This window comes from Haliotis rufescens, unplaced genomic scaffold, assembly GCF_023055435.1.
Source record: "Haliotis rufescens isolate VD_foot unplaced genomic scaffold, xgHalRufe1.0.p SCAF_13, whole genome shotgun sequence".
Classification (NCBI taxonomy): Eukaryota; Metazoa; Mollusca; class Gastropoda; order Lepetellida; family Haliotidae; genus Haliotis; species Haliotis rufescens.
The window spans coordinates 37,853,952-37,875,825 of record NW_025963813.1 but is presented as its reverse complement, the minus strand read 5'-3'; the positions used below and the strand labels follow the sequence as shown (position 1 = coordinate 37,875,825).

The window sequence follows — 21,874 nt, the reverse complement described above, 5'->3', positions numbered from 1 at the left end:
AGTGAGTGAGTGAGTGAGTGAGTGAGTGAGTGAGTGAGTGAGTGAGTGAGTGAGTGAGTGAGTGAGTGAGTGAGTGAGTGAGTGAGTGAGTGAGTGAGTGAGTGAGTGAGTGAGTGAGTGAGTGAGTGAGTGAGTGAGTGAGTGAGTGAGTGAGTGAGTGAGTGAGTGAGTGAGTGAGTGAGTGAGTGAGTGAGTGAGTGAGTGAGTGAGTGAGTGAGTGAGTGAGTGAGTGAGTGAGTGAGTGAGTGAGTGAGTGAGTGAGTGAGTGAGTGAGTGAGTGAGTGAGTGAGTGAGTGAGTGAGTGAGTGAGTGAGTGAGTGAGTGAGTGAGTGAGTGAGTGAGTGAGTGAGTGAGTGAGTGAGTGAGTGAGTGAGTGAGTGAGTGAGTGAGTGAGTGAGTGAGTGAGTGAGTGAGTGAGTGAGTGAGTGAGTGAGTGAGTGAGTGAGTGAGTGAGTGAGTGAGTGAGTGAGTGAGTGAGTGAGTGAGTGAGTGAGTGAGTGAGTGAGTGAGTGAGTGAGTGAGTGAGTGAGTGAGTGAGTGAGTGAGTGAGTGAGTGAGTGAGTGAGTGAGTGAGTGAGTGAGTGAGTGAGTGAGTGAGTGAGTGAGTGAGTGAGTGAGTGAGTGAGTGAGTGAGTGAGTGAGTGAGTGAGTGAGTGAGTGAGTGAGTGAGTGAGTGAGTGAGTGAGTGAGTGAGTGAGTGAGTGAGTGAGTGAGTGAGTGAGTGAGTGAGTGAGTGAGTGAGTGAGTGAGTGAGTGAGTGAGTGAGTGAGTGAGTGAGTGAGTGAGTGAGTGAGTGAGTGAGTGAGTGAGTGAGTGAGTGAGTGAGTGAGTGAGTGAGTGAGTGAGTGAGTGAGTGAGTGAGTGAGTGAGTGAGTGAGTGAGTGAGTGAGTGAGTGAGTGAGTGAGTGAGTGAGTGAGTGAGTGAGTGAGTGAGTGAGTGAGTGAGTGAAGTGATGCAGGTCTCAGACATTTACCACTTCGGTGAAACCCACGAGCACGGGTATGGTGCTGACAAACCTAGAAACATAATCGGGGCGAACCGGGATTCGAACCCACAATCATAGGTTTCTGGCGTGCCCAAGGGAGGCAATTCTGCACAGCGAATCGCAGCGACTGGGACGACTGGGACACCCGTGCCCCCACGAGAGGTTATGAGTGAGTTGGGTTTTAGCCTCCTTTAGCAATATTCCAGCAAGAGAAATGGCTGCATACAATGTACCCATGCGTAAAATAGAACAGAGCCTTCGGCGAGATGAGCAAACGCTTTAATAACTGGAAGCTCCACCTCCAAATGAGGACCATTTAAAATTCGCAAGGGTGGCACTGGATTTTTGTTTGAGACAATTTAGACAATTTTCAGTCAGCACGTGTACCTCTTTCCAACCTCAACACCACCATGCACACACATGCACACACGCAAATATTAAATAGCCCCCCCCCCCCCCCCCCCCCCCCCCCCATAATGTAAGACCCTGTGAAGATCCGGGGTAGAATAGGTCATCAGCAACCCATGCTTGCTGTAAAAGGCGACTATGCTTGTCGTAAAAGGCGACTAACGGGATCGGGTGGTCAGGCTCGCTGACTTGGTTGATACGTGTCATCAATCCCACATTGCATGGATCAATGCTCATGATATCAATCACTGGATTGTCTGGTCCAGACTCGATTATTTACAGACCGCCGTCATACAGCTGGAATATTGTTGAGTGCGGCGTTAAACAACAAACCAACCAACCAACCTACCCAAACACCACCATGTACACACATGTACCCCCCTCCCCCTATAATGTACCTTTTGGGGGTTGGCTTTGACAATGGCTTTGACCGCCTCTTTGTCCCCCGTCAGGATGGCCTTGAAGAGGTCCCCCGAGCTCGCCCCTGGTGCAGCAGCACGTGCAGCCATGCCCGCCACCATCTCCAGCACCTGTTTGTCCAGCAGTCCGGCCATGAGCTGCATCAGGGGACCCGCTAGACCTTCACACAACAATTTAGAGATGCTCAGTGAGAGTTCATGGTTATAACGATAAGCTAGGCTCGAATGTATGGAAGTCAAAGCAGACCATATACGACACTGAAATAATGAACCTTGTCCTTAGGATGTGATCATTGTATTGATTAAGTGCAGTTGGGTTGAGGAAGTTTTCACTCCAACAACTCATGACGAATCCCTCTATGTGAAGTCAAATTTCGCTGTTGTTGCTAAATAATGTTTGCTATTTCTAATATTACCATAGTGAATTGTGCCCTCTTATATAGATGGCCCGTACCATGACTGCAGAATATCTTCATTTAATAGAATCAGAACAAGTCTGTATCATAAATATATACACGTCTAACATTCTATATTCCACATATGATATCAGCATCAGATTTATTTTTTTTTAAACAGAGAAAAAATAGTAATGTATTTTACAGACGCTTTGTTCGTCCATGAAGGCAGAAATTACTTCTGGATTTCAACTATCGCGTATTCTCTCAACGTGACGTTTCTGTAGGTTCTACTATACCAAATCAGAACCAGTTTGGACAGTGCGGTTTTCGTAGGAGCCTTCAGTGCAGATCGAGAGATATCTGCAGGCTGTGATTGGAGGATATTCTGTAAGATTTTTATGTCTTTCAAATGTACATCCTTCCAGTTATTTAAACTGACCATGTTTTTCTATATTTAGTACTGTCTTTTTCAACATGATGACTTATGCTGAATGTGACCACAGCTATTTTCAAGTAGGTGACATTTGGTGCGAAACTGGGGGTGGTGTGTTTAGCTTCCTGTACTCGGAAAAGGAGCTGGCTAAGCTAGTCATTTTTTATTTTTTTATTGCTGCTCTAAGGCCAAACTGTGCACACACGTACAGGTAATAGCTGTTGAATGCTTAGTTATTTAAAAATTTTTTATAACGTTACTATAGAAGTCTATGGGAAAACATTTGGTTGTGTGTAACCTGTAAAGATGCTAGCACCTTTCTCAAGCAAGCGACATTAAAAAAGACAATGGAGTGTTATTTATCGTTTGTATATATGAGGTTCCACCCACCTCCGAGCCCAGCAGTTTCCCCTCCCCCCGCTTCCACGTCGTCCACCCTCTCCCCGGGGGCGGGGACACAGCACGCAGGGTTGAAGATCCACTTGGAGGAGCCAAAGGACACCACGATGTCACCGTCACTATCCACTCTCACCACGCGACCCACCTTGCCAAGCGCCTGGGAACACAAAGATGGTTGGTTTGTTATTTAACGCCGCACTCAGCAATAGTGCCATCTTGGGGCTAATACCACCAGAGCTCAACACGGACCTACGACTGTTTTTTTCGCCTTGGGGAAAAAGTCCCTTTGTTGAGCTTTTAACAACTTTCATTTCTTGAAATACGGAAATTAGATATATGACTGAGATTTCACTTGAGTGAAATAACATTTTATGCCGCACTACTGGCCTTTGCCACAATGTCATAAGGTTTTCAGAGTAAGATCGTGATTTGTTTGTTTGTTTGTTGTCCAACGCCGCACTCAGCAATATTCCAGCTATATGACAGCGGTCTGTAAATAATCTGGACCAGACAATTCAATGATTGACTTCATGAGAATCGATCCACGCAATTGGGTTACGATGACATGCATCAACCAAGTCAGCGAGCCTGACCACACGATCCCGTTAGTCGCATCTTACGACAAGCATAGTCGCCTTTTACTGCAAGCATGGGTTGCTGAAGACCTATTCTACCCCGGTCAGTAAGATCATGAAGATCACTGATAATGTATATAATAAATCAAAAATTTGTATTTTCTTGTCTAATCTAGTGATCTGACAAAACATATTTTTATGAATGGCGAATCATTTCATAATCCAGTTCAGGATATCAGCATCCCTGGAACCAAAGCCAGGTGACACCGACGGTACTGACTGTGGCATAACGGTACTGACTGTGGCATAACGGTACTGACTGTTGCATAACGGTACTGACTGTGGCATAACGGTACTGACTGTGGCATAACGGTACTGACTGTGGCATGACGGTACTGACTGTGGCATTACGGTACTGACTGTGGCATGACGGTACTGACTGTGGCATAACGGTACTGACTGTGGCATGACGGTACTGACTGTGGCATGACGGTACTGACTGTTGCATAACGGTACTGACTGTTGCATAATGGTACTGACTGTGGCATGACGGTACTGACTGTGGCATAACGGTACTGACTGTTGCATGACGGTACTGACTGTTGCATGCCGGAACACAGTGGTTGAAGTAATGTGGAGCCTTACCTTCTCCATCTTGGAGTTCCACTCCCCGTGCCCCTCCTGGAGCTGTTGCACCTTCTTCCTGTCCGCCAGCACCCTCACCACGGTGTTCAGCATGTGGTCGTGCACCTGCAGTTGAGCCATAACACAGCTAAAGAACTCACGGAAATGAAAAAACCCTGTTTTTCTCAATTTAAAAATCGACACAAAGTGTTACGTAGCTTTAAATACGAAATAACAAAACAATTCGAAAAGTACTAGTCTGGATTTGCTAGTTTGATCTCAGTGAACAATACAAAATGTACTTTACAGGAGGTAATTTGTCGGCACTTTCAACATTCAAAAATAAAACTAAGTCCAAATTGACAGAAACAGACTTTAGGCTATAGGCATTATGCACCTGTTCTCACCTGTCGTCAAGGTGTCATAGGTCACCTTGATCTACTTACACCTGGTTATGCCCTGTTTCACAATAGTCTGTTTTATTCACATTTTTACACACTTTTACGTGTAAAAAGGCATAAAAACATTTGATACGCTGTATTTGTGCCACGGCCCAATTAGTACTAATTTAGTTGTTTGAATATTTACATATTTTGTATATTAACTGCATTTATTTAAGATCTGAGGTCGAAAAAACAGGTTTTTTTCATTTCCGTGAGTACTTTAGTACCTCTGTCGTCAGTTAGTATTGTGTTACTCCACATTGTAGCTCATCATAGCAATATCACAGCGGGTACACTAGAAATGGCGCTATCAAGCATTTTACCCATGTGTGGAATCGAACCCGGGCCTTCGGCCTGACGGGCGAACGCATTAACCGGTAGGCTACACCACCGACCCATTGCAGTACATTTTAACACAAATTGACTAATTTTGTCATGTTTGTATAAGCTGCCTGTTGTTATATTGTCGGCGTTATATTTACACGCACGGCATTACCAATCATTTTATTGCGACGCTGATACGTTAACATTTTTTACAATTATTAAAGATGAAATACGACTGTCATTTGCCATCATACGATATATATACTCTGCCAGGCAAAACAAAGTATACATTTGAAAATTGGAAATAAAAATATCATAAAAGTTATCAAAACGTTACTAGACAAAACCCAGTCGCCGAAACACTGCAAACTTAAGTTCAAAAACACAGTTATGATTCCCGTGATCAAATACAACAACATCGAATAACCATTTCTCCAAACAATGGTGTATACTTCATTTTCCCCGGTAGTCAAGTGAGTGAGTGAGTATGGTTTTACGCCGCTTTTAGCAATATTCCTGCAATATCACGGCGAGGGACACCAGAAATGGGCTTCAAACATTGTACCCATGTCGGGAATCGAACCCGGGTCTTCGGCGTGACGAGCGAACGCCTAAACCACAAGGCTACCCGACCTTCCCCCGGCAGTCAATAGTTTCAAATACAAATGTATAGATAAACTTCACGACTGGGAATTGCATCGACGAACACTGTCACAGATACAGATTATATACACAGATTCAGTTTCAAAAGAGTGATTGAGTGAGTGAGTGAGTATGGTTTTACGCCGCTTTTAGCAATATTCCAGCAATATCACAGCGGGGGACACCAGAAATGGGCTTCACACATTGTACCCATGTCGGAAATCGAACCCGGGTCTTCGGCGTGACGAGCGAACGCTTTAACCACTAGGCTACCCGACCGTCCCCAGTTTCACAAGATATTTTGTATGAACAGATATACCGGTTACTGTTCTCAGTACCTTTAAGAGTGCCTGTGTCGCTATCCTGTACTGACTCCTCCCGAACTCCACACTAGCCACACCCTCACTGGGAATCTGCTTGATGACGCCGACTTTCCCAATACACTGAAACAAATATGCAAACCATGTTTTCTTCGTTTAAGCGAGCCTGACCAGATAATCCAGTGATTTATACTTTTGAGTGAGTGAGTGAGAATGGTTTTACGCCGCTTTTAGGAATATTCCTGCAATATCACGGCGGGGGACACCAGAAATGGGCTCATACATTGTACCCATGTCGGGAATCGAACCCGGGTCTTCGGCGTGACTAGCGGACGCCTTAGCCATTAGGCTACCCGACCGCCCCTATATTTATGAACAACGACCAACGCTTCCATCGGGAAGATGACACACTGTAAACAAACCCGGGTCTCCGAGTCTGACCACCCGATCCATTTAGTCGCCTCTTACGACGATCAGAGATTGCTAGAGACTGTTCTAACCCGGAATCCCCATGGGGTCCTTCTAAATTGTTCTGGACATCCGCCCAGAGAGCGGAAGATCGGCAATTCGATCCCCGGCCGTGTTATACCAAAAGATGGAACTTACCTGTTGAAATGGTCTTAACGTCGCGTTCAAGATTTTTGCACTTGTATAGCGATGCCCGGGCAAATGACAATTTTATCGTGCTGGTCAAGATACCAGTTTAACAAGGATACTCCTCTGAGGCATGGCATAGTGTTTCGTAGCCGAATAGTTCTTGTTGTATATCCACAATGACAAGCGCCAAGCAGGGTAACAACAAGTACCATTTTTTATGCCTTCTTGTTTGACGCGGCCGGGATTCGAACCGCCGACCTTCCGGCCTCAGGCAGACACGTTATCCACTACACCACGGAGGCGGTCGGGTGGGATGACAGGCGTGATCTACCCGAGCAGACTGTAAGGTCCTGTAGTGCTGTAGGTCGTACCTGTGACATACCGGCCGACCATCCTCCCTTTGTCGCCTGGATCTGCTTCAGTTCATCCTTGTCCACCTGGACACACACTTTACATCCGGGCTCTAGCTTCGTGCCGCCCACACTGTCCCTCCGTGCGCTACTCACGTCTGAAAAAGAGGTGTGAGGTGTTGATGTATTGCTGGTTTTAATTTATGTTTGTTTGTTTGTTGTCTAGCGCCGCACTCAGCAATATTCCAGCTATATGACGAGGGTCTGTAAGTAATCGAGTCTGGACCAGACAATCCAGTGATTGACAACATGAGAATCGATCCACGCAATTGGGATCGATGACATGCATCAACCAAGTCAGCGAGTCTGACCACCCGATCCCGTTAGTCGCCTTTTACGACAAGCAATGTCGCCTTTTACTGCAAGCATGGATTGCTGAAGACCTATTCTACCCCGGATCTTCACGGGCGGTTTCAATTTATGTGTCATTTTTTAGAAGTCAGGATTTCATCATAATATTTTCCATATCCTTTTTGAAATTAGTTTGGTGGATGACGCCCTAGTTTTGTGAAATGCAACCTTACATCAAGGACGAACAGATCCTCCGCAGTTACCATTGCTAAGTGTTGTCATTTTGAAATGTCTTCACAAAGGACTGACTTCTTAGCTCCTTCACGAGAGTCAATCAATCAATCTTTATTTTCAACTTCTGAGAAAGCCAAGGGCCTATAGTGCCACACAAGTAATTATTTGTATTGTAGGATCTGTACAGAGTAGCCTATTGTTTTTTTTTAATGTGATATCAGCTGCGTAGAAAGTCAGAGATATGTAAGGTCGATCTGAATAGTTTGTACTTGGGGTCGTGGTCACAGCATGTAAACGTGTACTGTCAGATTGATAGTGTGTACGTGAGGTCGGATTGACAGAGTGTGTACGTGAGGTCGGATTGACATAGTGTGTGCGTGAGGTCAGATTGACAGAGTGTGTGCGTGAGGTCGGATTGACATAGTGTGTGCGTGAGGTCAGATTGACATAATGTCTACGTGATGTCAGATTGACATGGTGTGTACGTGAGGTCAGATTGAAATAGTGTGTGCGTGAGGTCAGATTGACAGAGTGTGTACATGAGGTCAGATTGACATAGTGTGTACGTGAGGTCAGATTGACATAGTGTGTACGTGAGGTCAGATTGACATAGTGTGTGCGTGAGGTCAGATTGACATAGTGTGTACGTGAGGTCAGATTAACATAGTGTGTACGTGAGGTCTGATTGACATGGTGTGTACGTGAGGTCAGTTGATGTAGCATATCAATAGGGAAGAGTTTAATAGCTTTTACGTGGGGTCAGGTTGATGAGCAAGTGACTTCAATATTTGTTTTGCCTTTATGGAGGTATAAACGAAAACACATATAGAAGTCAAACCTTATAAATGAATACGTCAACAATAAGATTACAGACTAATTATTTAATCATTAACACACAAACACCTGTAGACAACAGTGCGAAATCAGCAACATCATTCAGCGCGGGGCGGTCGGGTAGCCTAGTGGTTAAAGCGTTCGCTCGTCACACCGAAGACCCGGGTTCGATTCCCGACATGGGTACAACGTGTGAAGCCCATTTCTGGTGTCCCCGCCGTGATATTGCTGGAATATTGCTAAAAGCGGCATAAAACCAAACTCACTCATTCATTCAGCGCAACAATGCAACATAAACCCCAGAAGAAACTCCATAAGAAACGAACACCCTAAAGTATGAAATGTCCGAAAATGTAATTATGGTAACTTTCAGTTGTCGGACATCTAATACTTTAGGATATGTATTTCTTTTGGAATTGAGAATATTATCAGCTATTATATTATCAGGAAACAGTCGTGCATTTTGCGACAGTGGCCTTATGTTTTCGGTTTATGGAAACATAAACGCATAATATGCTTGTTTAGCCAATCAGGTGCCACGGAATCCCATGCAATTGGTTTATTGATGTGCGTACGTACGTATACGATCGGATTGACGTAGTGTTCGTATAGTCGGGTTGGTAGAATGTAGGTAGCGAATGGTTCCTATTCTGTATACGGGGGTAAATTTGAAAAAGTGTGTACGTATGATCTGGTTAACATTGTGTGTACGAATAGTCGGGTTAACATAATGTGTACGTATGGTCGGGTTAACATAATGTGTACGTATGGTCGGTTAACATTGTGTGTACGTATAGTCGGGTTAACATAATGTGTACGTATGGTCGGGTTAACATAATGTGTACGAATGGTCGGGTTAACATAATGTGTACGCATGGTCGGGTTAACATAATGTGTACGCATGGTCGGGTTAACATGGTGTGTACGTATGGTCGGGTTAACATCATGTGTACGTATGGTCGGCTTAACATGGTGTGTACGTATGGTCGGGTTAACATAATGTGTTCGTATGGTCGGGTTAACATGGTGTGTACGTATGGTCGGGTTAACATAGAATATACGTATGGTCGGGTTAACATAGAATGTACGTATGGTCGGGTTAACATGGTGTGTACGAATGGTCGGGTTAACAAAGTATGTACGTATGGTCGGGTTAACATTGTGTGTACATATGGTCGGGTTAACACAGAATATACGTATGGTCGGGTTAACATAGAATGTACGTATTGTCGGCCTAACATGGTGTGTACGTATGGTCGGGTTAACATGATGTGTACTTATGGTCGGGTTAACATAGTATGTACGTACGTTCGGGTTAACTTAGTGTGTACGTATGGTCGGCCTAACATGGTGTGTACGTATGGTCGGGTTAACATAGTATGTACGTACGTTTGGGTTAACTTAGTGTGTACGTATGGTCGGCCTAACATGGTGTGTACGTATGGTCGGGTTAACATAATGTGTTCGTATGGTCGGGTTAACATGGTGTGTACGTATGGTCGGGTAACATAGAATATACGTATGGTCGGGTTAACAAAGAATGTACGTATGGTCGGGTTAACATGGTGTGTACGAATGGTCGGGTTAACAAAGTATGTACGTATGGTCGGGTTAACATGGTGTGTACGTATGGTCGGGTTAACACAGAATATACGTATGGTCGGGTTAACATAGAATGTACGTATTGTCGGCCTAACATGGTGTGTACGTATGGTCGGGTTAAAATGATGTGTACTTATGGTCGGGTTAACATAGTATGTACGTACGTTCGGGTTAACTTAGTGTGTACGTATGGTCGGCCTAACATGGTGTGTACCTATGGTCGGGTTAACATAGTATGTACGTACGTTCGGGTTAACATAGTGTGTACGTATGGTCGGCCTAACATGGTGTGTACCTATGGTCGGGTTAACATAGTGTGTACGTATGGTCGGGTTAACAAAGTATGTACGTATGTTAGGGTTAACAAAGTATGTGAATAGAGACGGGATGGTAGAGTGTGTGCGTAAAGTCGGATTGGTTTGGACGGGTACACTTGAGGCAGTGTGACGTACACGTACCCAGCACCGGCATGTTCTCCCTGTAGTACGACGGTCCGACCCCCTCCTCTGTGTACTTGACGTCCACTTTTCCCTCGTGGCCGACTCTGTAGATGTTGGAGCGGCCATTATCCCACTTGACCCGCGCGATGTTCCTGATGGTGGTCACGTTGTGCTCGGTCGGGATCTCAGTTAGTTTCCCCTTACTCCCTGACCCGCCTGAAGTGAAGGAAAACTGACACTCGATCCTTGGATAGAACGTCCTACACAGCTTGAACACTTGCTTTTTCGCCTACAGTAGACAGAGCTCCAGATAAGCTTTTGGTGTTGTGGGTATTTTACCCATGCATTTTAGAGTCATTGGGTATCTGGGTATTCAAATTTCTGTAACCCACTAGTTTTTACACATGTGGGTATTTAAGTTAGATTTTTAAAAAGACTATTCATCTAGTCCCTGCAAACTGGTGTCGTGTGGGTTCGAGAGCTTAAAAGAACTAAAAAATACCACGATACTTCAACAAGAAAGTGAGATGGCAAATGATCATGATGTTACAGTCATCGTGGAGTTTGGCAAGGTTGACGGAATGCCGTTTATAATTTCAAAATAAGTTGCTGATTTGCAAATCGAATACGCAGGGTTACTTCACAATATTTTGATGATACGCACAAGTTTTATTTTTGTAGCGCATCTGTAATGTTCGTTGCGTATTTGATACGCTTGGATTTTATTTTACTGGGTATCTCTGCATTTCTGATGCGTTTTACGCAGATACGCAGCTTATCTGGAGCTCTGAGTAGACGGGGTATAAGATCTTGGATCACGGGGATAAGGGAGGACCCGTTGTAACGCCGTAACTGGCTGTGAACAGTTGCATCCCGAACGACTTGCAGATTTCGATTTCGGGTGTCTATGTTTGCCAGCACAATACACGTGCTCGTGAATGTCAAGTAGTGAGTGAGTGAGTGAGTTGGTTTTAACGCCACTTTGAACAGTATTCCAGTTATATCGCGGCGTGTCAGCTTTATGTGGGAGGAAAGCCCGAAGTGTTGCAGGTCTCAGACGTTTACCGCTTCGGTGAAACCCACGAGCACGGGTATGGTGCTGACAAACATAGGAAACATAATCGGGGCGAGCCGGGATTCGAACCCACAATCATGAGTTTCTGGCGTGCCCAAGGGACGCAACTCTGGGTCACCCGTTTCAAGTAAGTGTTAACGTCTAAAACAACTTCGGGCTTTCCTTCCACATCAAGCTGTCATGGTTGTGAAATAACTGAGATATTGTTCAAAGCGGCGTCAAACTCATTTCACTCATGGAAACGTCTTGCTATATATCAATAATACTTTAGAATATTTAAAGAGAATGATTGGTGAAGAATGCGTCGTGGTTCTGACGTTAATGTCTGTTTTGAGTGACCTTCACTTTAACCTTGACCATGATATGACCTTGACCTACCATCCTGCTGTTCCCACTTCCAGTCTTCACCCCGGACAACCCGCGCTCCTGGGAAAAGTCCAAGGGATCGGATCTTCAGACACCCGGAACGTTTCTTAACTTCAGTTCTGAAGTGATTAAACACTGTTGTTATATTATATTTAACATATTTGGTTTACAGTCTGCCTGGCAGACCTGACACACATTGGTTTAGGTGCTTTTCTGTCAACATGCAAATATAGTTAACAAACTGATGGTTGGTTGGGTGTCGTTTGATTTGGGGCCATAGAGGTCTAGTTGCGGCCAACACATCAACTGATCTTAAACAAGAGATATGTGTTTCAAGTGGATGAGATGATTTAACAATATGCTTCTGGAATAAATTCAACACTTAACACCGCAAGTAAATACTCTGTCATGTCAGAGAGATGAGTAACCTCATTCCATACAAAGCAGATAAGACGACTAAAAGGAAACTGTGTTAAGCTTGACCCTTAGTTTTAGCCTGATCTGATTAATTGAGGCCTTGACATTCAACTAAATTTTTAACCGTCTCATGAGTAGATTGCATACCCGAGAGTCCTCTCACCAATAAAGCTGCGGAAAGCATTCAAATCACAGTGTCAAAGATGAATGAGTGAGTTTAACGCCGCTTTTAACATTATTCCAGTTATATCACGGCGTGTCAGCTTAATGTGGGAGGAAAGCCGGAAGTGATGCAGGTCTCAGACGTTTACCACTTCGGTGAAGCCCACGAGCACGGGTATGGTGCTGACAAACCTAGAAACATAATCGGGGAGAACCGGGATTCGAACCCACAATCTTACTATTAGGTTTCGGGTTGGGGTGGTAGGGTGGGTGGGGGTGTGTGGGGTGTGGGGGTGTGGGGGGTGTGGGGTGTGTGTGAGTGAGATAAGACCTTGCAAAAGTGTAGTTTTTGTGACCGACAAGTTCCTTTATTTATCAGTCTGGAGCATAATCATTTTTTTTCAAGAGATTTCCTGTACAATTCAAAATGCCTAAGTGTCGGTACATATTGCTGACTCGTGGTATCATTAACCATCTTTAAGCTTTAAAATAACAATAAGTTCAAGTGTCAACAAACAGCGACATCTGGCAGTGGAGTTATCTCTCTTGGCCTACCCTTTATCCCCGGGGGAGTCGTGACGCACAAACACGTGGCTCAGGGCATGCTTGTCCGCGGAGTAGCAGAGGAAGCACAGGTTGGCGTCCTTGCACTGACTGCACGTCCATTTCGTGCCGAAGAAGTCCTTGGTGTCACACCCACTGCACGTGACACCCTTGTGACGTATGCCTGGAAATAATTGGTGCGTCATAGCACATATCTTGGACACTGTATTAACAACCATAAACATTGTAAATGATGACGTATGACGTTATTGAAAATTAATTTCTTGTTAATCTACTAGGCCTCAATATTCTTCCAACTGTTTACAATATATATATATATATATATATATATATATATATATATATATATATATATATATATATCCATGGCCACACATACCTACAGGTGCGCTGTCAAATACTCTCAGTTCATGTTGACCACCCTTGCCCGCCTTGCACGTGCTTCTCTGACCACTGTCCCAGATGACGTCAACAGCACCAGGGCCCTCTATCGTCGCGACCGTACCAACGTGACCTTCACCTCCATCACATTCGCTGTTTGACCAATCAGGGCCTCGGATAACTCTTAGACCAATAAACATCGTTCACGCTCTGTACTGCGAAGGAATAGAAAAGAGACACTGACATACGATATATGTAAATAGAAAAGCAGACACACTAGCGAAGCTAGTCGAGACAAAGCGGGGATACAGCCTATTCCCATTTGTGAACATTAGTGAGATAAAAAGCAAAATCAAAGTCTCCATAGCCAAAAGATCGCAAGCCCAGTGGAACGCAAGTAAGATCGGCAGATGGCTATACAAAATTCAACCCAAGATCCACTAAAAGCCAAACTCATACTCAAATGAAAGGAAAGTTGAAATTGCCATCTCACACCTCAGACCCGGTCACAAAAAACACTATGACAAGGTATGTCCATCTTGCCATCAGGTTGAAACCATTGCTCACGTGTTACTAGACTGTCAAGACCATGCCCCAGCCCTGGGTCAGTTAAAACAAGAATTGCAGTTAGATCTGTCGTAGATCTCCTAAAGCCAAGATATGCAATAGCGAAGGCCAAACTAACTCTATTTCTGAGAGATGGACAGCTGCTCGAACGCAAATAAGCAGAGCAGCCAAAGATAAAAATGAAATCATATCAATTTACGAAAACAGAAATCATATCAATACAAAAACAGAAATTCTATGAATAACAAAACTCGCAATCGATATGTGTATCTTATTCACACACATGAGTCCCAAAGAGGGACAGGTCAGCCGAAATTTCTAAGACAGAAGGCGAATTCTTAAAGATTTAAAGCAACAACAACAACAACAACGATATATACCGGAATACAACGTTTTGAGACGACACGCCCATTTCAAGTTAGCATCTCCTTAAGTTAAACACAAAGATAGATCTGACCAACTCTGTGTTTTCTGAATTATTATGTGAATTCTAAATAGCGTTGTTTGGTGTTTGATGCCTACAATATTAGGATATTTAATTTAAACAGGCCTCCGGATTCCCCTCGCTATATCAAGGCGTAATATTGGGGAGGGGGGCATTTAGTCCACATATGTTGGTATAATTCTCAGTAAGCAAGATTTCTACATTGTAATATACAAAAGACAAGGTACAATAAGGACCCTGTTTGGCTCTTGGATTGAACATACCTTAAGACATTTAGAGTGAGTGAGTTGGGATTAACGCCGCTTTAAACAGTATCAGCCAAATGTGGGAGGAAAGCCCGAAGTGATGCAGGTCTCAGACGTTTACCACTTCGGTGAAACCCACGGGCACGGGTATGGTGCTGACAAACCTAGAAACATAATCGGGGAGAACCGGGATTCGAACCCACAATCATAGGTTTCTGGCGTGCCCAAGGGACGCAACTCTGCACAGCGAATCGCGGCGCCTTGAACGACTGGGCCACCCGTGCCCCCTAACACATTAAGAACTGTTATGAGACTTTGACTGTGTTGATTTTTAAGGTTTTAAGGTTTTGAACATAACACTAAATATTAGTACACAGTATAAAGATTAAAATGTGTCAACGAAGGCTGATCTTAGAGTGAGTGAGTTGGGTTTAACGCCGCTTTTAACAGTATTCCAGTTATATCGCGGCGTGTCAGCTTAATGTGGGAGGAAAGCCCGAAGTGATGCAGGTCTCAGACGTTTACCACTTCGGGGAAACCCACGAGCACAGGTGCGGTGGTGACAAACCTAGAACATAATCAGGGCGAACCGGGATTCGAACCCACAATCATAGGTTTCTGGCGTGCCCAAGGGACGCAACCCTGCACAGCGAATCGCGGCGCTGTTCTTAGAGGTTCTTATAGATGAACAGTGGTTTTCAGGAAGCGTATTTTCTAATAAATGAACATCAGCATGTCTTTGACCCAAGTTGATTGCATGGCACCAGGCGTCGTGCCTTGTTTGTTATAGGTTTGAGAAAATTACACGGGGGCATGGGCCATGGGGATGAGTAATCGTTGGAGGTGAGGTGAGGTGAAATGGGGTTTAACGTCGCGTCCAAGATGATTGCACTTGTATAGCGACGTGCATGTACGTGTGTGTGTTTGTGTGGCTGCTTGTACTAGTCCGGACTGATGCCGATTTATAGTGCTAGCACACTGAGATACCATGCCGCAGTTTTTCATGAATACCCCACTCAATTTCACCTCACATCACAATTATTGTGTCAACTTAAAGGGCAAGTTCACACGGAAATGAACCTAATTTTCTTGTACTTTTTCCACAATAAAAGTGTTAACCTAGAAGTGTCATAGACAAAAATATAAAAATATCACAATTAATTAACATATGTTTTGCATTAAAACGATTTATATTTTTCACATTTACCAAGTGTTCTATTTCCATAACAAAAACACCATGGCTTATGCCCCTTGCAATATGACGTCATTGGTGCCAATTGATAAACATTATGACGTCATCATGCTTTGTTAGAGCCGCTTCACGTGGTGTAGGTATAGGTGTGTGATTCTAGCGTCTCAGATGCCAGCCAGCATAGTGTAATGCTGAGTCACCACTGCGCCGGAGTGTGTCGTAGGCCATGTTGTTTTACCGAAAACTGGTACTTGATATCTTTTGCGTTCAGAATAGACAGGGACCCAGTTGAACTGGCACCAAATACGTCATAATCTAAGGGGGATAACTCAGGCCTGTTTAGCTCGAAAAACGAAGGCCTCATAACGGCATATCATTTTCACACAATTGTGAGCTTCCTACTTTCACTGTGAAAAAAATGAGTGTATATTTTCAAACACAGATACTAACTAAATCTAAAATTGCGTTTTGTTTAGAAAAAGTAAGAAAGTGATTTTTGCGTGTACACTTCCCCTTTAATACCCCGGTTTCTTGAAAACAATAACAAATGTTTCAGGAAGTCATTGTTGGGAAAACATATTACTGGTTTTGTTTCCAAAGCTGGTTGCTGGTTGCAATATGTTTGTTTTCTACTTTTACATTACATACATATTTAAACTGAAATGTGCCATATTCTCATTCCTGTTTCTGAAGGTACCACATGCAAATAAAAATTTGTTTTATCTTCTGGGTCACACGTGTGCGCTTAATGGCAGTGTAGAGTATGTTGATCCTCTGGATGAAAGTTATCTTGTTTTCGTCGTATGTAATAAAAATAGTACAAGCATATTTTACTAAATCATCCTGGGTCAAGGAGTCACTGCAGCCAGAAATATTCATCTACATCACAGCGGCCTACAGTTGGTTGGTTGGTTGTTTAACGCCGCACTCAGCAATATTCTAGCTGTATGACGGTGGTCTGTAAATAATCGATTCTGGGCCAGACAATACAGTGATTAATATCATGAACATCGGTCTAAGCAGTTGGGAACGACGACATGCATCAACCAAGTCAGAGCCTGACCACCCGATCCCGTTAGTCGCCTCTTACGATAAGCATAGTCACCTTTTACGATAAGCATGGGTTGTTGAAGACGTCTTCTACCAGGCATCTTCACGGGTCCACAGCGGCCTTGAAATAATCGAGGTCCGGACCAGACATCTCAGTGATTGAAATCTTGTGCCCACATATCCCATGTCGTCACGATGACGCACCATCAGCGAGGTCATAGAGTATGACTCTTCGAAAAAATTAAGTCACCCCTACGATTATATTTAGGGGGCTTGGGTCTATTCAAATAGAAAATAAGGGAAATAATGAGGCTGCATATATTGATATGAATGATAAAGATATTCCGTGAAAAAATAAGCAAGAAATTGTGTAATGAACTTACGCTTCGAATACATATTTGTACTGGAATTATTCTGGGGTCTTATCGCGTGATTCAATATGTAACGGTATGTGAATGTATACAAGTAGAGATTGCTGCAGAGCATCAATAGCTCCCCGCCATATAATGTTATGTGCAGAGGAAGGAAGTGTAAGCTATGGGAGGAGAGAATTTGTGTTAAGTACAAATTGGTTGTTATTAATGTACTTATCTTTGGAAAGCACAATAAAAGAAACCGTGTCTTTAATTGGTCAGCACAAAGAAAACCCAGGCAAGAAAACTGGGCCTGTCAGGCAAAACTTGATGTATTACATATTGTAAAAACAAAGGCCATAGGTCACTTTTCTCAAAACTTCGTTTAAGTAATCACAAACTAAAAATTGAAAAAATTGTAGATATACAAAAACACCAACCCCATTTGAACAACGTCTCTGTGAAACATGTGATGTCTCAGAAGATGAACAACATTACGCACTGTCTTACATAATACAACCAAGAAAGAGAATCACAAATAATCCCCAATCATGATAAAGAATTTGGTACACTCTGTTAAAAGGAGCAGATTCTTAATAAGTTTACCAACAGTTATCCAGAAACAACTTCCAAGATCTGTTAACATATCAACAATTACAAACAAATACCTTGTACATGTATGTACTACATTCCAGAGTTTTGCTCAATTCTCATATTGTTTCCATATCATTATAAAACACTTGTTTTAGAAATTAAATTCTACCTCTTTTGAATGTTGAATGTTCCTGTGTTTTTTAATTGTCGTTTATTGTGCATGTTTTTTGTAGTTTGTGATTGTGCAATATTGCCACTGTTTCTTCATGGAATGTTCCGCAATACATATCTCATCTAAAACATCTTTGTTGTATAATAGTTTCTCACAGTTGTTTACGGGGGCATGGTTGGCCCAGTCGCCGAAGGCGCTGCAATTCGCTATGCAGAGTTGTGTCCCTTGGGCACGCCAGAAACCTATGACAGTGTGTTTGAATCTCGGTTCGCCCCGATTTTGTTGTCAGCACAAAACCCTTGCTCGTTGGTTTCACCAAAGTGGTGAACGTCTAAGACCTGCATCACTTCAGACTTTCATCCCACTTCAAGCTGACACAGAATACTATTCAAGACGGCGTTAAACCCAACTACCTCACTCACTCTTGTGTATGGTTCCGTTTGGTTAACTGGGTTTGTGTTGTGATTGCTTCCGGCTTAGATTTGAAATTTGTTTAGAAGAATGTTACTATGTTCAACCCAAACATCGTGAAGATATCATACAACCGTATTATCTTTTTGGAAAATAATTGCAAATTACAGACCAACCTGTTGATTTCCTATGTATCCAGAAGCAAAGAACATATACGGGTGTATGATCTCTGCTGGAAGTTAATTTTTTTTGTCAAAGCAATAAACCATGCAGAAACGTAAACCGCCGCATGAAACGGCATGTACCATACATTACATACATTGAAGTATTTAAAACAATGCTGTGCTCAACTATGCACAGCAAGCGCCATACATGTGATTATGAAGACAACTAATAAAAAATTTCTCATATCAAACCCGTTGTTTTACATGTGTTGTTTATTGAAAAAAGTCATAGTTTATAGAAGCCTGTTATTTAATCGTGTTGAACAATATGTTGCAATAGCAGTGTGAAAATTGAGTGCGCGTGACAGGCTTGGCCTAAATTCCTTCCTGGAACGTTTCTCGATGGCTGCCTGAATAACATGCGATACATTGCAAAGGTAGTGCGCAATTGAACTGTTCGGGTAAGGGAGATAATCACTCACTCTCAGTGATACAGCTTGAATAAGATATGATGTACAGCAATGCAAGGTCAGTGCGTGAATTTATCACTTCTATACTACGCCTATAGCTAAAGAAGATAATCGCTCAATGCGCAATAGTTTATTCTTACAAAATATAGACCGGTTAACTTTAGCGAAATGGGATAATTTTTAGCTCTTTTAAAAACAAAATGAACAAATTTCATGGGTTATCAGCATTACGAAAAGTGACTAAGTCTCAGAATAGCAAGACGATTTTGAAGTATCTCTTATTGCTGGAAAAGATAAACATCAACATTTCACGCACATTTCACATGATTTGTATGTTTCGTTTCGGTAACTGTGTGGCTTGAAATTTCAAAGAAACCAACATGTCGACTTACATGCTCCAAAATTAACCTCTCCCGTATACTTCCCCGCCTTAAGGGCGGGGAAGAATAAGTTTACTTAACAGTTCATATTATCAATAATAATTCATTATTTAAAGATCATTCGTCAGCATGTTAGTCATCCTCGATTGTCCAGGGTATTATCTCCATTCTGTTATGATAAACACCCTGGGTCCATTCCCTTCCACAGCTTCGTATTGATTCCGATTCGAAGGAGGCACCACAATTACAGCCATTTGCGAGAGAGTGAGTGAGTGAGTTGGGTTTTACGCCGCTTTTAACAGTATTCCAGTTATATCGCGGCGTGTCAGCTTAATGTAGGAGGAAAGCCCGGAGTGATGCAGGTCTCAGACGTTTACCACTTCGGTGAAACCCACGAGCACGGGTATGGTGCTGACAAACCTAGAAACATAATCGGGGCGAACCGGGATTCGAACCCACAATCATAGGTTTCTGGCGTGCCCAAGGGACGCAACTCTGCACAGCGAATCGCGGCGCCTTAGATGACTGGGCCACCCGTTCCCCCCATTTGCGAGAGAACTGTGCGCGGTTTCTGATAGGAGACGTGATTGTGCTTTGGTGGAGGAGGGATCCAGGGCACACCATCATAGAATGGAGCTATTATGCTTATATTGATGTGGGTTTGTTGTTCAATGCTGCCTCAGCAATATTCCAGCTATATGATCTGTAAATAATCGAGTCTGGACAAGATAATCCAGTGAGTGACATCATGAGCATCGCCTCTTACAAGCATAGTTGTCTTTTACGGCAAGCATGGGTTGCTGAACACCTATTCTACCCCTGGTCTTCACAGGTGGATTATTATGAGCTAGATATAATTGAGGATGTGTGCCTCTGACGGAATCAATACACTTGTTTTGACACTGCGTCCGCGCATGAATGGGTAGCCCCGGGAAACCAGTGATTTGGAGATATAAACCCAACAACATTTCTTTGGTTTGTTGTTTAACGCCGCACTCAGCAATGTTCCAGCTCTATGACGGCGGTCTGTAAATAATCGAGTCTGGACCAGACAATCTGGGGATTGACATCATGAGCATCGACTCCTGCAATTGGGATACGATGACATGCATCAACCAAGTCAGCGACCCTGACCACCCGATCCCGTTAGTCGCCTCTTACAAGCATAGTTGTCTTTTACGGCAAGCGTGGGTTGCTGAACACATATCCTACCCCGGGTCTTCACAGGTGGATTATTATGAGCTAGATATAATTGAGGTTGTGTGCCTCTGACGGAATCAATACACTTGTTTTGACACTGTATCCGCGCATGAATGGGCAGCCACATGCCCCGGCCTCTCTGGGAAACCAGTGATTTGGAGATATAAACCCAGCAACTTTTGATCGATATTGAAACACAAAATCGAAATTGTTTATATGTCAACAACGTGTTAGTGTTTGTGACGAGTCTCGTCTTCAAATGTAGGACAGCTCTCAGCATACAGACCCGATCACAATAACCCTTATACATGACAACGCTGGCATATCGCCAAGATTGTTGGTTGTATTTCTCAAGGTCATGTACAGAAACTGGTATTTTCAAAAACAGTATTTACTGATTTCAAAAATGACCAGTATTATATCCATTGATATATTTTCATGTGTAGCATTTCCATGAACGTATTTACTGATTAAGATTAATAGTATGTTGTCCTTGATGACAGTGGTGATGTTGTGTGAGTGACGTACCAGGTATATACTTTTAGGAACTGTGGCACCTACCTTCTCTGTGTATCTCGCTCTCTAACACACAGTAACCACGGGTACTGACTCGAGGGACACGCTGTGCGCTGCAGATACAGGGATGGGGTTATCGCGGAGCTCCCTTGACGGTGAGACCCGACTAGGAAGTGCTCAAGCAGGTGACTGCGTTCTATACTTAGCCTACGTCGCGGGGTTTTCCACTTTCGATATACAACAAAAGGCTTTACGCGTCAGTATACATCGCTGCGAATTCGAAATTATGTGACGCTCCGATTTGACTGTTCCACATCCACTACATGGTCACTTATACGCGTCTTGTATCAAGCTTGTGGAACCTATCTGCATATCATTGAGACCCGTGAAGATTCCGGGGTAGAATTGGTCGGGTTATAGCGAAAACGGCACCTCAGCAAAACGTCACCGGGCGAAAACGGCACCGATTGGCGAAAACGGCACCTCGACTCGAGCAAAAACGGCACCTCGACTCGAGCGAAAACGGCACCTTATTATTTTTTTTTTACCTTGGTCAAATAAATGATATTAAACTTACATTGTAACTTGCAAGCGCCAATAATTGTGAGATGTTAAAACAAGTTTACATTAGATATTAGCCTCTACTCCAACTATAATCCAACTTAGCTTATACGCAACTCAACTTATTGTGAAAACATAACATGCTTTGAAGAAAAATAATAGAAATTAAACTCACATCGTCTCTTACAAACACAACTAATTGTGAAATAA

The 21,874-nt window shown here is 43.2% G+C and overlaps 1 protein-coding gene across 3 annotated transcripts in view; it reads right to left on the bottom strand.

Annotated features, from left to right (window-relative positions):
- The window catches only part of LOC124123551 (E3 ubiquitin-protein ligase MIB2-like), a 37,017-nt gene extending 15,493 nt beyond the window's left edge, over positions 1–21,524 (bottom strand). The window contains exons 1-10 of one of the 3 annotated variants that reach the window (XM_048394528.1): positions 21,149–21,524; positions 13,343–13,559; positions 12,955–13,126; positions 11,833–11,939; positions 10,398–10,595; positions 6,940–7,076; positions 5,990–6,094; positions 4,264–4,368; positions 3,035–3,200; positions 1,793–1,974 (exon numbers count right to left, since the gene is read on the bottom strand). In XM_048394528.1, the coding sequence (XP_048250485.1) occupies positions 1,793–1,974; positions 3,035–3,200; positions 4,264–4,368; positions 5,990–6,094; positions 6,940–7,076; positions 10,398–10,595; positions 11,833–11,939; positions 12,955–13,126; positions 13,343–13,544 (1,374 nt within the window). In that variant the 5' untranslated portion in view covers positions 13,545–13,559; positions 21,149–21,524. Of the gene's footprint in view, positions 1–1,792; positions 1,975–3,034; positions 3,201–4,263; positions 4,369–5,989; positions 6,095–6,939; positions 7,077–10,397; positions 10,596–11,832; positions 11,940–12,954; positions 13,127–13,342; positions 13,560–16,898; positions 17,097–21,148 lie in introns of those variants that run through there. The other 2 variants (XM_046486741.2, XM_046486742.2) reach the window with 2 other exon arrangements.
- Positions 21,525–21,874: the final 350 nt, after the last annotated feature.